This window comes from Anthonomus grandis, chromosome 2 (assembly GCF_022605725.1).
Source record: "Anthonomus grandis grandis chromosome 2, icAntGran1.3, whole genome shotgun sequence".
NCBI classification, from domain to species: domain Eukaryota; kingdom Metazoa; phylum Arthropoda; class Insecta; order Coleoptera; family Curculionidae; genus Anthonomus; species Anthonomus grandis.
In genome coordinates, this window is record NC_065547.1 from 11818065 (window position 1) to 11832802 (window position 14738).

Genomic DNA, 14738 nt, shown 5'->3' on the forward strand with positions numbered 1-14738 from the left:
ATAGAGTTTGTACAATTAAGAAGTGGAGAAGGCCCTAAAAACCCTAAAAACCGGTAAAATTCCTGACATTGATCGGATTACAGCAAAAATTATTAAGCCTATTGCCTTATAAAAGGAGTGCATATATTTTTTAGAACCTGCACACGAGTATGGAACATTGAAACTATAGGCTTAAATATTTTTCAAAGGTTTATTTTTGGTCCGGAATTATTCCTAGAAACTTTAGTTTGTCACGATTGTTTAAAGAGTCGGTATGTCTTAATATGAAAATTATGCTTGAATTTTTTTTTTAGATTTGTCCTATATCAATCATTCATAGAGTTTGTACAATCAAGCACAACTGCTTTGGTGATTTTGAGCTTATTGATTGTTACCATGAAACTGGTATCATCTGCACATAAAACCACAAAACAGTACTGCTAAATCATTTGTATAAATGAGAATTAACAAAGGGTCCAAAATAAAATCTTTTAATACTCCATATCTCACAAATTTAATTCTGCTGATTGCTAAGATTGTTGTGTCTAAGATTGCTTATCTTCTATTTGTTAGTCAACTTACATCATTACCAGTAAGACCATTGTAAGAGCTTTTCATTTAAGATGCTATAGGATACAAAGTCTTAGTAGTCTTCTAAGTTTTAAAAAGATCACAGAAAACTGAAATTTTCACTCTGTCAGTAACCTTCTGGATCATCTGGAAATGTATTTTTTTATTGAAGAAAACATTTTATAATGATCGCTTATGATTTCTGGAATTGAGATGGACAGTTATGCTAATCTATGGAATAAAAGTGATTTTTTTTATTTTCAACCGCAATTTAACTCCCACCACATTCTGGATCATCTGGAAATTTTATTTTCTAACGTATTTAGATAAACTCTAAACGGGAGAGAACATTTTATAGCGATCGATTATGATTTCTGTATCTGAGATCGACATTAATGCCAATTTATGGGTCAGATCATTTTTAAAATTTTCAATCGCTTTTTCAGTGTCATTCTGGATTGTCTGAAAATGTTCTGTTGATTGTCTGATCTTTTCTACCGTATTTAGATAAACTTTAGACGGGAGAAAATATGGTATAGCGATGGTCTATGATTTTGAAAAAAATTAAAGCTGCTGTAGTTGATCAGATTACAGCAGAAATCATTGAGGCAATGGATATCAAAGAAGTGCATATTTTTTTAAAAATCTGCCCACAAAATATGGAACATTTGAATTATAGGCTAATTGCATTAATTAATCATTAAGGATAAGGTTAAACCTTTTCTTCTCCTACAAACCTTGCAAGAGCAAATAGGATTTATCCTGACTAAAGGAACTATAGAGCAAATACTTAGTGTCCGCCAACTTATTGAAAAGAGTTTAATATAGCAACGTATCAATGCTTTGTAGATTACTCCAAAACTTTTAATAAAGTCAGATGAAAAGCAGTTTAGGAAACGCTGAAGATAATGGATGTTCCCTTGCATCTGGTATGGCTCGTTCAAAGTGTATAGCAATACATAAATGCAAACATGCAACTCTGATGGATTGTATGTAAAATTAGATGTAAGACCATATATTCTCGCCAATGTTATTCAATATATCGTCGCCTTAGAGGTCAAGAAAGCTAGTCCACATAATTATTTCGAGAAAATGATGCGTAAAGTTTTTATTCCACAAAAATATCTTACTTATATCAATAACTTTTTTATTTTTACTGTCAGAATATTGAAATTTTGGACATAGATAGTTTAGGATATTTTTTTGTAGTTGGTTTAAACAAATTATGAAATAATTTAATATTTGAGTTAAAATGTGTGTTAAACCTTTTGACCACTAAATATTGAAGCGAAGTTTACAACACGTGCGGGATTTCCAAAAGCGCAAGCCACTCTGCTAAATGCTGAAACCTAGAAAAAGCAACCTAAAACACGATTATTTTGTGAAATAGCTGTAAATGTGGTTATTAGACCACAAAACATTATTCCAACAATAACGAAGTATCAGTTTATTGTATCCATAAAACATTACCTTATTAAGCAAACTTGTCTTACCCTAACTTTATATAACCCAGCACAATGCTAATTGGGTACAATACGTTCATTCTTTGTGTTTTTAAACCTTCAGTCTCACCTAACTTATACTTAGTACTTAGTGAAAGTGAATTATCATTTTACAAGCAAATACAAAAATAAAAAAATAATAGTTTTTAATGGACTCTAATAGCAACAATTTTTTGGAAATTTTACAAAACAAATAGGTAAACCACCACCAATTTTAATTATAATTTTATATTAGTCTGGGATTTCTAGTTCACTGTCCGAACTACAGTTTTCTTAAACATTATCTTCAGGAGTCAATTTTTATAAAATTCGTGATAGGTTGATGGAATGCTACCATCTTGATAAAGGTTTAATAGGTCCCTTAGTTTAGTTTGCTCTATTTTTGGTTGGGAGCAGTACAATCTTGGTACTTCTATAATGGCAGATGTATTTCTACGCCCTCTACGTTGATTATTTAGTGACTTAAAGTCATTGTCGCCTAATCGATACTTATAATAGATAGTTAGAGGCTCGTTGTTGCGATACTGGAACCACTTTACTTTTAGCCATTTCATTACTTCACCATTTTCCGATTGAGTTTTGTTCGTTATCACTTGACCACTATATTTCTTGTAATCAAGGAAGTTTGTATAATCTAATTCCACAACCTTGTGATACGGTTTGTGCATTTTTGCAGTACGGGCGACCATGTACCATCCTTCTGGCGTAAAAACGTCAACTTTTCTACCCCGGGCCTCTATTAAAGAGTGCACAGAATCGCACTCCATTTCTGAGTGCCCCGATTCCATAAACTTTTGATTTATTGTTTCGATGGGTAATTCTTTTACGGCTCTTAGGAACATTGTAGAAATAACTGAGTTGCTATTGTGACCTGATGCTGTGTCTGAATAAAGAGTCACTTCTTTCTTGGGTCCTAATGAAACTAAAAGTTTCCACAAACAAGTAGAAATTTCTGAAGCTCCTTTTGTACCTGCACCTTCATGCCACATGTAGTTTGTCGCTTGTTTAGTAGCAAGATCATACACCGTAAAATTGTAAGTCTTTAGCTTTCTTTTATAATATAGCTGCCCTACTTGCAAACTTGGGGTTAATAATATTTTTTCTAGGTCCATGGTAAAACAACTAACAGTCGGATTATTAACAGCTTCAGTCTTGCCATTTTTCTTGTGTTCGCTAGCTTCTTCTTTTCGAATCAAATGCAAGTTGTATTCTTCCTTACACTTTTCTTTTTCTTCATCTGGCTTATTCTTGTGTTGAGTACAATAGTCACATTGATCCTTTTTTGGGGTGTGAAAGCCGTAGTTAAATTCTGAGACAAATATTGATATATAAAAACTAAGTTTTTTCTAGCTGGGCGACGTGCTCTTTACAGTACTCCACGTAGTCTTGATAGATACGACCCTCACTTAAACCAACTGGCAAATATTTTCTTGTTCGACAGTAGTGAGAAGCAACTACTGGTAATGATTTGATGTGATCTCTGATTACATTCTTAATGTCCTCTGACTTCTTGTTGGGTGGCTCCTTGTGACCCCTGTGATCTATTTCAGTGATACCTGAAGCGGCTAACTTTTTTAATGCGGTTTCAACTTTTTTGCCGGAAATATTGTAAGTGGCCAGAAAAAACTTTTTGCACACTTCGACTCTCTGGCCATTAGACATCACAGTGTATTGTAAAGTATGTGCTCGTTTCGTACAATCGCCACTGTACTTTCTTTTTACTCGAATACGGTTAACACTTTTGCTAATAAAAGCCCACCTTGATGTCTCCGAATCTATCGTTAAGTAGTCAGCTAACATTTGCTCCCGCTGGGCTTTTTCTATTTTGGATGAACACTTATAATGACACTTACTTCTCTAACACTCTTTGCTGGAACTATTTTTCCAGATCTATTTTGGTATTCCTTTCCCGCTATTCTCAAAATATTTTGTGCGTTCCGCTTCCAAGTTTCGGGTTTTCGCTTACGCTTTCTAGTTAAACCCATTACATCTTCATCTAAATCACTAGCTGTTAAAGATTCGGAATCATTGTCACTCCCTGAGAGTTCAGAAGTAGATGATTCCTCCAGATGAACTCGGTGGTTTTGCCCCATGCTGCTATTTATAGTTCCTGGAACATTATCAATAAGTTGCTGTACAATTTGCTCGACCTCTCTTTGTAAATCGAGAGCTTTGTAAGGCGAACGGTTGAAGTTTTCAACTGGTAAGCTTGTAAGAGTATTCTGCAGATCCGAATGAAGTTCTCTGCCAGTTTCCATAGAATATGGGCTGTCGGTGACAGGTTCTGGATCGCAAGGAAAATTCTCAAGTTCTTTACATTCGAATGCTATTAAGGAATAGTTTGAATCGCTTATGTTTCGCTCAAGTTCAATAAATGGCACCTGCTCTACTATAGGTGTGCTTGGAGCAACATTAGGTAACATAATAAGATCTGCAGGCTCTTCGACGGTATTGCTTTGGCCTAAATCCATATATGGTGGTTGCATCGTGTTTTGATTTAATTCTGTAAAAAAAATTGTGTGGTAGTAACATCCAAAAAAAATTACAACAATACAAGCCCTTAGCAAAAATTTCCAACAAAATAAATAAATTGCAAGATTGACGTTAAAAACAGCTGATTGAGTGTCATTCCTTATATTTTCGCCTGTTGTGATTTGATTGGTCGGGATTTTTTGTTGCAATCGAACGGCTAGATGCTAGTCACTCTCCAAACAAAATTTTTTTGACGTTTTTTAAATTTTATTATTGTGTGAAATAATTTGTTTGCTAGTTGGGTAATACTAATCCCTAGAGTTTGCAAAAATAACAAAAAAGATTTCGAAATCAGACAAAAAAAATCTTACACTAAAACGCACACACACTTAAATTTATTTCTACAAACGTATGTAAATGAAGATTAGACAAAACCTTAATACTTTTTAACGTATTTATGTTATTTCTGCAGCGCGGTAAAATACACTTACTTTCGAGGTTATGTTGATTTGATGCCGGTGATATGTTTTGTTTTAATACTGCCCAACCATTTGTTTTCCACGGGAAAGCTTCATTTTTCAATAGGTTTTTCCACTTACGGCACGGATAATGAGAGATTAACTTTTTACACTACTAAATTATTTAAAAAACACACGAATCGTTAAAAAAAAACGCCGACTAACAATAAAATGCGGTAAACAAAAAACAAGCGCATTACTTATTACTCTCTTTCTTTGTTTTATTTTGCTAGTTAAAGCAAGATAACACTATAAGCAATATTTAAAATTTGGGTTGTCTCTACTGGCAGACGCGTGTTATGCAAAATATTGTATGGAGAGTTGCAGTGGTCAAAAGCGTTTAGCCGCTTAAAACTATTGACTGCTTAGATGTATGCGTCTTAGATTTATTGACAAAATGTGAAATATCCCTAACTAGGCCATATTTTAACTTAAACCCATTGACTATGTGATATGTGATGATTCTTAAAGGTTTCTATGTACTTAGCTCATTTTTGTCAAATTTGTGGTTTAACTCCCTTGACTTCCAAGGCGACGATATAGAGTGCACACTTTATGAGAGAAATTCTGGAAGGCTAGAATGATAGGATATTAATAGGTAGTAGAAAAATTAATAAGGTATACTGACGGTACTGAAATAATAGTAAAACAAGCATAAAATATGGCTTGAATCTAAATAAAACAAAAATTATAGTTATTATAGAACAAACTAAATAAACGACCATAACTTAAAAGACTATGGCGTAACACATTTTATTTATTTAGGTTTACACATTCCTAATATAGGAATGCGCAAAAATTAAATTAGACCTTAAATATCGGTTGCTAGAAGCTCAGTCATAAAACTTATAAAGATATAAAAAGACTCTGCACTTGCAAGGAAAAAAAAACCTTATCCAGAGCCTCATATTTCCTGTCGAAACTTATACCGGGTGGTGCGTCGCCGAGCGGAACATAGGAAAACCCATGTAAATTTTAAGGGCGTTAATTATTGGCTTCCCCTGTACATTTTATAGAAAAAATGTAAGATAACTTTTTGAAGAGACCAATCTGGCAATCGTCTGGAAAAGTTAATTTTCTAACGTATAAAGACAAACTACAGACAGGAAATCTTATTCTATAGCGATCGTCTATGATTTCTGGATCGGAGGACATTTTTGCCAAATTTATGGCTCAAAGGTCAATTTTTTCAATTTCTATCTCGTTTCTCTCTGCAGTATAATTTTATATCATCATAGTTTCTGAAATGTTTAGACTGACTACAGATGAGAGACATCACTTGATAACAATCGTTTATAAATTCTGCATCTAAGATAGGCATTTTAAAATGTCCATCTTAGATGCAGAAGGCACCCATACGTACGTAATTTTTTACATAAAAGAAAACTTGGTTAAGTTTACTTAAATAATCCCTATCATAACTAGAACTATATCAATTTCCACAGATAATCTCTTAAATTATTGGCTGTAATTTCACATCTTCTACACATGACTTACCCTCTTCTCTTACTCTCTTCTTCTTCTCACTATGTTTGCAACTTTTAGTTTCCCATTTACCTAAATTTCTTATCTTTAGTTTAATATCGCATTACCACAAAGAGTTATCGTACCATGCGACAACCTAAACGACGGCATTTTATCAGGACAATTGAGCCCTCAGGCCTTACTGAGGTTAATTCAAAACGGAAGAAATTTAAAGGGTAGTTTAACCTTGCCCAGATGATCGTTTTGTTTTTTTTTTCTTGGGGGTAATTATTTGTGTGTGATTAACATTTTGTGGTTTTGTGTTATTTTTTGTTTGGGTTTTCTATAATCTTTCTTTTCTTTTTAGTACTATATTTCTAACGTGGACAATTCGGATTTTTCAAAGGCATGATTTAGCAAGCTAATATTAGAATAGCTACTATTATTATAGGCCAATAAAACTAGTCTTATGTAAACATAAGCTTCATAAATAAATTTGCTATAAGGTAATTTTCATGATATGGTATTCTTCATTGTATTAAATATAAATGCACATCTAACGGCTTATTCATCGGCATCATCTCATTTCTCTAACTCATACATGTGCAGAGTTAGAGAATAAGCCGAATAACACAAAAATATTATAAGGATAATATACAGGTTGGGGAATATATCAAGTCTCAGTGAAGTCATAGTCTTCTATCTCTTAACTCTATAGCTAAACTCCCAAAATAAGTATCTTAAAAAAAATTAGAGAAAAATTACACAAAATAAATATAATAATAGATTTATGTAAAACCAAATTTACATTATTTTTTGAGTTATATAATTTTTTGAATCAATCTTGCCTTGAGTGCTTTGTGGTAAATTTTGTAGAAAGACGAAAGATTGCCCTTGAGGATTCAAATAAGGCATCGAAACATTTTCATATTTACTAAATATATTATTAGTTACTAAAAGAATATAAACATTTAATGAAATCCTCCTTATTTATGATTAATTTTTACAATACATTTATGATTTAAATTTTATTATATTGAATAAATGAACATTTAATGAGTTACAGAAGAAGCCGAATAATACAAAAATATTACAGAAATATTATAAGAATAATATACAGGTCGGGGAATTGATCCTTACGCATAAAGAGGTGCTTAATGGCGAAATATGGACCAAGCATGCTATTTGCCTGATACTTGGTTGTTTTCCATTACTACATTAAGAACCGTCTAACAAATTGGCACATTCAACAATTTTTTCTCGTAATTTCTCTAAATTTGTTGACTTATCAAATTCCTGTTTGCAAATGACCTTCTTAAGATAACTTTAACAATAAAAGTCATTTGGTGACAAATCTGGAGATCTAGGAAGCCATTTAATATTGCTAATACTGTTAAAAAAATATTTGTTAAAAATTCTTATATCATAACCGCATTATGACCAATCTTACTCACTCCAAATCAGAAAAGATTGGAAAAAAATACCAGTTACTAATATCGAACAAAGTATTGTGTTTCCCATATATGGGAAAAGCTTCATAATAAATTTCTATTTTCTTTTACTAATTCTACCATGATTTTACAAAATGCAAATGCCATTATTCGTCGTTGGTCTTGGAAAAAACCCTTTTGATAATAGGTTGCCATAATAAACCTTTCAGCGGTCGCGCCCATTTTCAAAAAATAGTGGTCGCTGCGGACTCAGAGTCCGCAGCATCAAGCCATTATCAAGCCCATTGACTCGAATATAGACAGAAGTGATTCTTGGGCAGCACATACACTGGAATAGTCAATATTAAGGTCGCCACATAAAATTAGTTTGCTTTTTAAAGGCATGGATTCTAGCAAACTTAGTAGTTTCTGGCTAAAACCTTGTATATCAGGTATTGAGTCGGGTGTTCTATATATACAAACAATGTAGAGATCATGTGAATTATTATAAACAGTGGAAAATTCAAACAATTTTTCAGATAATAAGTTATCAAACTTTGTCATTACTGAAAAATCGCTGTTAGTGGACATTATCAATGTGCCTCCATGCGTTATGTTTGTTCTATTGTATCTAGCTATGATGTTGTAGTTTTCAACATATATGGGTTCATCAGTATTTAACCAATGTTCAGTAATAGCGACTATTTCAGGGAAATTTAGTTCTTCTAGCATTAAAAATAGATCGTTAGTTTTGTGTCCTAAGGACTGAATATTTAAAAGAAAAATACTAAGCTTACTATCAACCAATTTTAAAGAGGGTGCTTAGTCCTCTGGTCGCGTCACGTATTCTAAAAATTTTTTCTAGATGGCGAACCACTAGAAAAATAATTATTTTGGCTTTCCCTAATTTTTTGGAGCCGCAAAAGCTTCTCCGACGAAAAATAGGTCCTAAAGGCAGAAAGATCCTGTTCAACTTTCGTGGATCCAATACCATAGGCCTCGTGGAACCGGATGTATAGCTTTCGTAGCGAGACCAGATCGGTCGGCAGTCCCTCAGCAGCAAGCATTAGTTTAATGCTGGTGTTAGTTTGTCCATCAAAACATGTACTCGTCGGTTGATCATGTAGATGTGCCAGGTAAAGTCTGAGAGATTTAAGGAGTAAAGGATCTCTCAGTCTAGCCAACAAGTAACGATCATTTTCCATGTCAGATTTACGAGAGAGCCGTACTAATGGGGGATCATTGGGTCGAGATGGAGCCCACCACTATTGTTATTGGCTTTCTCCACAATCTTGATGTTGACGGCTTCACCGTTTAAGGATTTACCAGCAGCTATGCATCTTGTCATATCTTAAGCAGCTTTTCTTGCTTTGAAATGTTATCGGAGGCTTCTCGGGCAGCAATGGACATTGGAGTTGGCGGTAAGGCTATATGCTGGGAGGGATGTGCTTTATGGCTATCTATTACAGTATTAGCAGGCCACATGTCTGTCTCTTTAAGTCGTTTCAGGAGATCCTTGTTTTGCACACCTACTTTAAAACTAGAGGGTAAACTGTATCCATCCTTAAGTATAGGAAAACATTGAATAAAGCCGTTGGTGCCAAGTTTAATCTTAATGTAGTGTGCAAGCTGACTCATAGTATAGTAGGCAGGTATGTTTTCTACAACAGTGTAATGCCATTCATCACTGGGTATTTGTTTTGACGAGGTTTTCTGAGTTTTTGATTACGTAAACATTTCAGGACTTTTATCAGTCTGGGTCGAAATAGTTTTTTTGATTTTAGGTGCAGTATAATTAATAACAGATTTTTCTTTAAAGTCCATTTTTTCAATTCTTTCCAATTTGCCGGCCATTTGATTTACGCTTTTTCGTAAGTCCCCGATTTTCCTTATTAATTCCTTCTTTGAAATGTCCCGAATCAGTAAGTTTACAAGCTCATCATGAGCGAGCCATTAGAAGCGAGGAAATATTAAATATGTCTTGTTTCATGTCCCGAATGGAGTAGAATAATGACTCTTGCCCACTCTCAGATCTGTTGCTTGAGAGCAGACTGTGAATGTCATCCACTTTTTGGTAAAGCTCTTTCCATTTGGAGTCATGATCGATTAGAATTCCATAAACTTCATTCACGACGGGAAAAAGGTCATTATTTTTTTTTTTAAATATGTCCCAAACGCTTCCAAAACTTCCAAGGGAAGTTGCGAATTTTGTAGTTGGGTGACGTTTTTCATGAAGGTATTTCATATTCGGGGAATCGCATAAAGAGCAGAAAAGCCTTACGTTGTTGTATTTTTGGTTGTATAAGGCCTTGGTAGTTGTTATCTCCAAGCCCGTACATAACATACAAAAACTTCATCGGCACTTTCCACTACAGCGAACTTTATATTTTTCTTTTTCCAAGATGTTCTTCTGGCAGGAATTGCACTTATACTCGGCCATCATAAAATCATAAAGTCAATAACAATTCAAACAAAAAACAGTCTGGTAGACAGGAACTGTTTGTAACATAGGAAACAGAAACTATTTATTTTAGAAAAACACACGCGTGGCGCGAACTAGACGATGTAGAAAGTTCAAGTTCAAGTTTACTAACTGTTGTGAAAAGTCAATGATTTTTTATATTTTTTCTATATATTTTAATTATTCAAACGGATAATTATTTTAAAACAAAAACAATAACGCGAACTACTGATTAAAACCGAAAGTTTATGCACCACAAGTACTTTGACTTCGCGATAATGTAGGGTCAAAAACAGAGGAAATTTAAACAAATCAAAACAAAACACATTATGAAAACCAGCGGAGCCGACGAGCGAAGACACAACCGTCTCGTACAACTGCTGAGAATCGAATGAATAATAACTTAGGACTCGAAAAAAAACATTTAAACAGATTTTTTTTATTTAAATAAAAAATTGCTTATAAATTGTATAATGTGAAGTAAATAATATTAGTTTTTTTGGTAAATTGGAATTCAAAAATTCAGAATATAAATTTGAATTATTTTTCAAAAATTATTACAGGTATTCAAAAGTTTTTGATGAATAATATCAGTGATTTATTTTTCATTATTTTGTTCCAAATATTTATTATTTTTCTTTCTATTTGGAGCAATAATCTTTTTTTTTTAAAGGTTTGGATTATTTTTTAATTTTTTTCAGTCATTAAGAGTATTTTTTTTAACGAATAAATCTATCCAAAGATATTTTTTATAATAACTCTAATTATTTGAAATTATTTTTTTTTTAATTTTTCTACTATTTACTAAGGTAATTTTCCAATTCTTCCAGGCATTTTATAACCTAATCATTAAAAAAAAAACTACATTTTAATTAGTAATACAGTATCGGACAAAAATTAAGCGACGATATAATATTCCTAAAAAACTTTGTGACTGTACCTCATATAATTAGGAACAATTTTGTAGTATTAGTACATACCTTTGTTAATCGTATTTAAACATTCTTTGCCTCTTGTGATGAATAGCAACAGATTAGTAAATTGTTGTATGTTTTTATGCATTTTTTCATGGACAAAAATAAAGCGACTTGATCGATATTGTTCATACCATTAGTGTAGTCAGGGTGAAACCGTATATTAATAATACTCTTAATTTTCACAAAACACTTATTTATTATTACAAAATGCGGACTGCGACTACATAAGCGAAAAGCATAAGTGCGTTATCAAAGTCTAAGCACGAATGAATTCAAATAATAAATTCCGTGCCTGCAAAGGCACTTTCTACCTGACTCGCTATAAACAAAAATGGGTATCAAATATCTTATGAATAGTCTCTTTTTTATCAGTTGCTGGAAATATTTATGATGGCGGACCACACGGCCATCCTGTGATGACGGTCGTCCCGATCGTCTGCATCTTTGAGATTACTGAAAAGATATGGGAAAGAAAACATAAAAATCATATCTTCGTAATTAGTTTTAATATTCGTCTTAATGGCCCAGATCTGCTATTCCGCCACAAATAACAGCAACTACGGATAACACACATTATACCTGTAAAAGCAAATATATATGCCATCCATAATGCAACCATCAATCACATAAAACAAATCTGGCGCAAACCTGGCTAAGAGGGAATATTAATAAAACATTTGCCATCGAGAGCATAACATTTGCCATTGAGAGCATAACATTTGCCATTAAGGGCGTAACACTTGCCATTGAGAGCATAATCTTTGCCATTGAGGGCATAACATTTGCCATTGAGAGCATGCTTACCTTATCTATGTTGAAAGCTGAACATCTTTAAATACTCAACACCAACAACTCCTTCATAGGGTCGTTTTGATCGTTCAGTAAATCTGTCCTCCTTAACTCAGTACCGATCGTTCGGTAATACTTCCATTATCCTAAATGAACCTCGATATTTTGGAAGAAGTTTCTTGCTTTCTTCGTTTGCTGGAAAACAGTTTACTTTTGATAGAACAAGGTCTCCTACTTGGTATAAAGTAGGTGGCTTTCTTTTCTTATTAAACCTCACATTTTGCTTTATACGATTATCCTCGAGTGTTTTAGCAGTGTTTGATCTAGCTTTTGTTACATCCACTAAGTCTTCGTCTTCACTATCATACTGATGATTTCTAGTATCGAGCTGCAAACCTAGTTATAATTCAGCTGGCGTATGTTGTGTAACTCTGTGCTTTGTGCTATTTATCCACAACTGTACATTCTGAAGAGTAGTGTACCATTTGTTTTGTTCCAAATTGGCTCCTGATGTTGCCAACGCATCCAAAACAGTTTTGTTGACCTGTTCACATTGGCCTACCTCTGGGTAGTCCCACAGCATTAACAAATATTTTGATACCTTTGTTTTGGAGAAAATTATTAAAAGCTTTTGACGTAAATGCCGCACCAGCATCCGTTATAATTCTTCGAGGATTTCCGAAGATTGAAAATAAATCATTTAATTTTTCAATAACAAACTTTGCAGATGTATCAGAAAGATCTTATAAATATACAAATTTTGAAAATCCATCCATTATTACCAACACATATTTGTTACCACTTTCGGACAATATAAATGGACCAAGATGATCTAAATGTAGCGTATGATGTGGTCTAGCATATTTGGGAATTAAGTGTAAATAGTCTGGCTTTTTACCGCCATTTTCTTTATGGTATAGACAAGGTAGACACGATTTAATATATTCCCTCTTAAATCATCTACCTTATTTCCTCTTAAATCATAATTATTAAATATATCTTTATGGTTATCTGAATCACCACTTAATAATATATTTTTAATATTTACAATATATTTATCTTGGTTTTACGCCTCGCGTAAAAAATTATTTTCTTCAATTAGGCATACTTGATCATTGTTAATCGAACTTTCAAAGTTGCGACTTAATGCGTTTACATGTTGCATTTGACACCCAGCCTTATGTTGAAGAGTAAAAGAAAAGTCTTGCAAAAACAGAACCCATCGTGCTATTCGCGGTATTATAGTTTGTTTATTTAAGGCATTTTTGACAGCATTACAATCTGTTATAATCGTAAACTCATATCCTAATAAATAATACAGATAACGATTTAAAGTTTTGATAATTGCTAACAGTTCCAATTCAAATTAATGCTAATTTTTTTTCGCGTCATTGGGTTGCTTACTAAAGAAAGCTATTGCTTTTTCTTCATTTTCAATCTTCTGAGTTAAAATACTGGCGTAACCATCTCGACTAGCATCGGTATACACCACGACAGGAATTTTGGGATTAAATATAAAATAGGATTTTGACAAATTGTTTGCTTAAGTTGATCAATAATTTTTTTATGATCTTCAGTCCATTTCCAACCATCTAGACTAGCATCGGTATACACCACGACAGGAATTTTGGGATTAAATATAAAATAGGATTTTGACAAATTGTTTGCTTAAGTTGATCAATAATTTTTTTATGATCTTCAGTCCATTTCCAACGAATCTGTTTTTTTAGTAATTTCGTTAATGAGGCAATAACTCTGGCAAAATTTTCTACGAATTTTCGAAAATACCCGACTAATCCCAAGAAATGTCTGAGCTGATGTTGATTTTTCAGATAAGTAAAATTCTGAACCGCCTCCGTTTTTGATTTTGATGGTGTTATTTCATTGAGTGAAATATCATACCCCAAATAAGTTATCTTTTCTGTCAGAAAAGATGAATTGCTAAGCTTTAACGTTAAACCATGTTCACGCGTTATATCAAGTACTGCACACAAAATTTCCAATCCTTCTTCTATTGTTTTCAAAGGAATTAAAATGTCGTCTAAATATGGTATGACGTTATGCTTTCTAAGCGGACTAAATATTTCACTCATGAATTTTTGAAAAACTATAGGAGCATTACAGAGACCGAAGGGCATACGTACGTATTCGTAGTGTCCTTCAGGTGTAATAAATGCGGTATAAGGAATAGAATCGGGATCCATGGGTATCTGGTGGTATCCCGATGTTAAGTCGAGCGTTATAAAATATTTATATCCGCTCAAATTATCAATTATTTCTTTAATCAAAGGCATAGGATAATTATTTCTTTTTATGGTAATTTTGTTGATAGAACGAAAATCAACCACCAGCCGCTTGGCGCCGTCTCCTTTATTTACCAAAAGGGCGGAACTTGCATATGGTGAATTGCTTTCTCGTATGATTTTTGCATTTAACAATTCCTGTAAAATATTTCTTAATAATTGTTTATCGTTCTCATTAAAACGATAAGTGCGATGAATTACAGGTTCATCTGTTGTAAGCTCAATTGAAAGTGATACTGAGTACGCTTTACCAAGTTTATTTAAACTAAAGTA

The 14738-nt window shown here is 33.2% G+C and overlaps 1 protein-coding gene across 5 annotated transcripts in view; it reads left to right on the forward strand.

Annotated features, from left to right (window-relative positions):
- LOC126747184 (alpha-catulin) overlaps nt 1-14738 on the forward strand; it is a 281545-nt gene that overhangs the window by 245880 nt on the left and 20927 nt on the right. For 4 of the 5 annotated variants that reach the window (XM_050455705.1, XM_050455711.1, XM_050455689.1 and 1 more), the window contains one exon: nt 6618-6789. The exons of the other annotated variant lie outside the window; for it this stretch is intronic. In XM_050455705.1, coding sequence (XP_050311662.1) covers nt 6618-6764 — 147 coding nt within the window. In that variant the 3' untranslated portion in view covers nt 6765-6789. The remainder of the gene's footprint in view (nt 1-6617; nt 6790-14738) is intronic. 5 annotated transcript variants of the gene reach the window in all.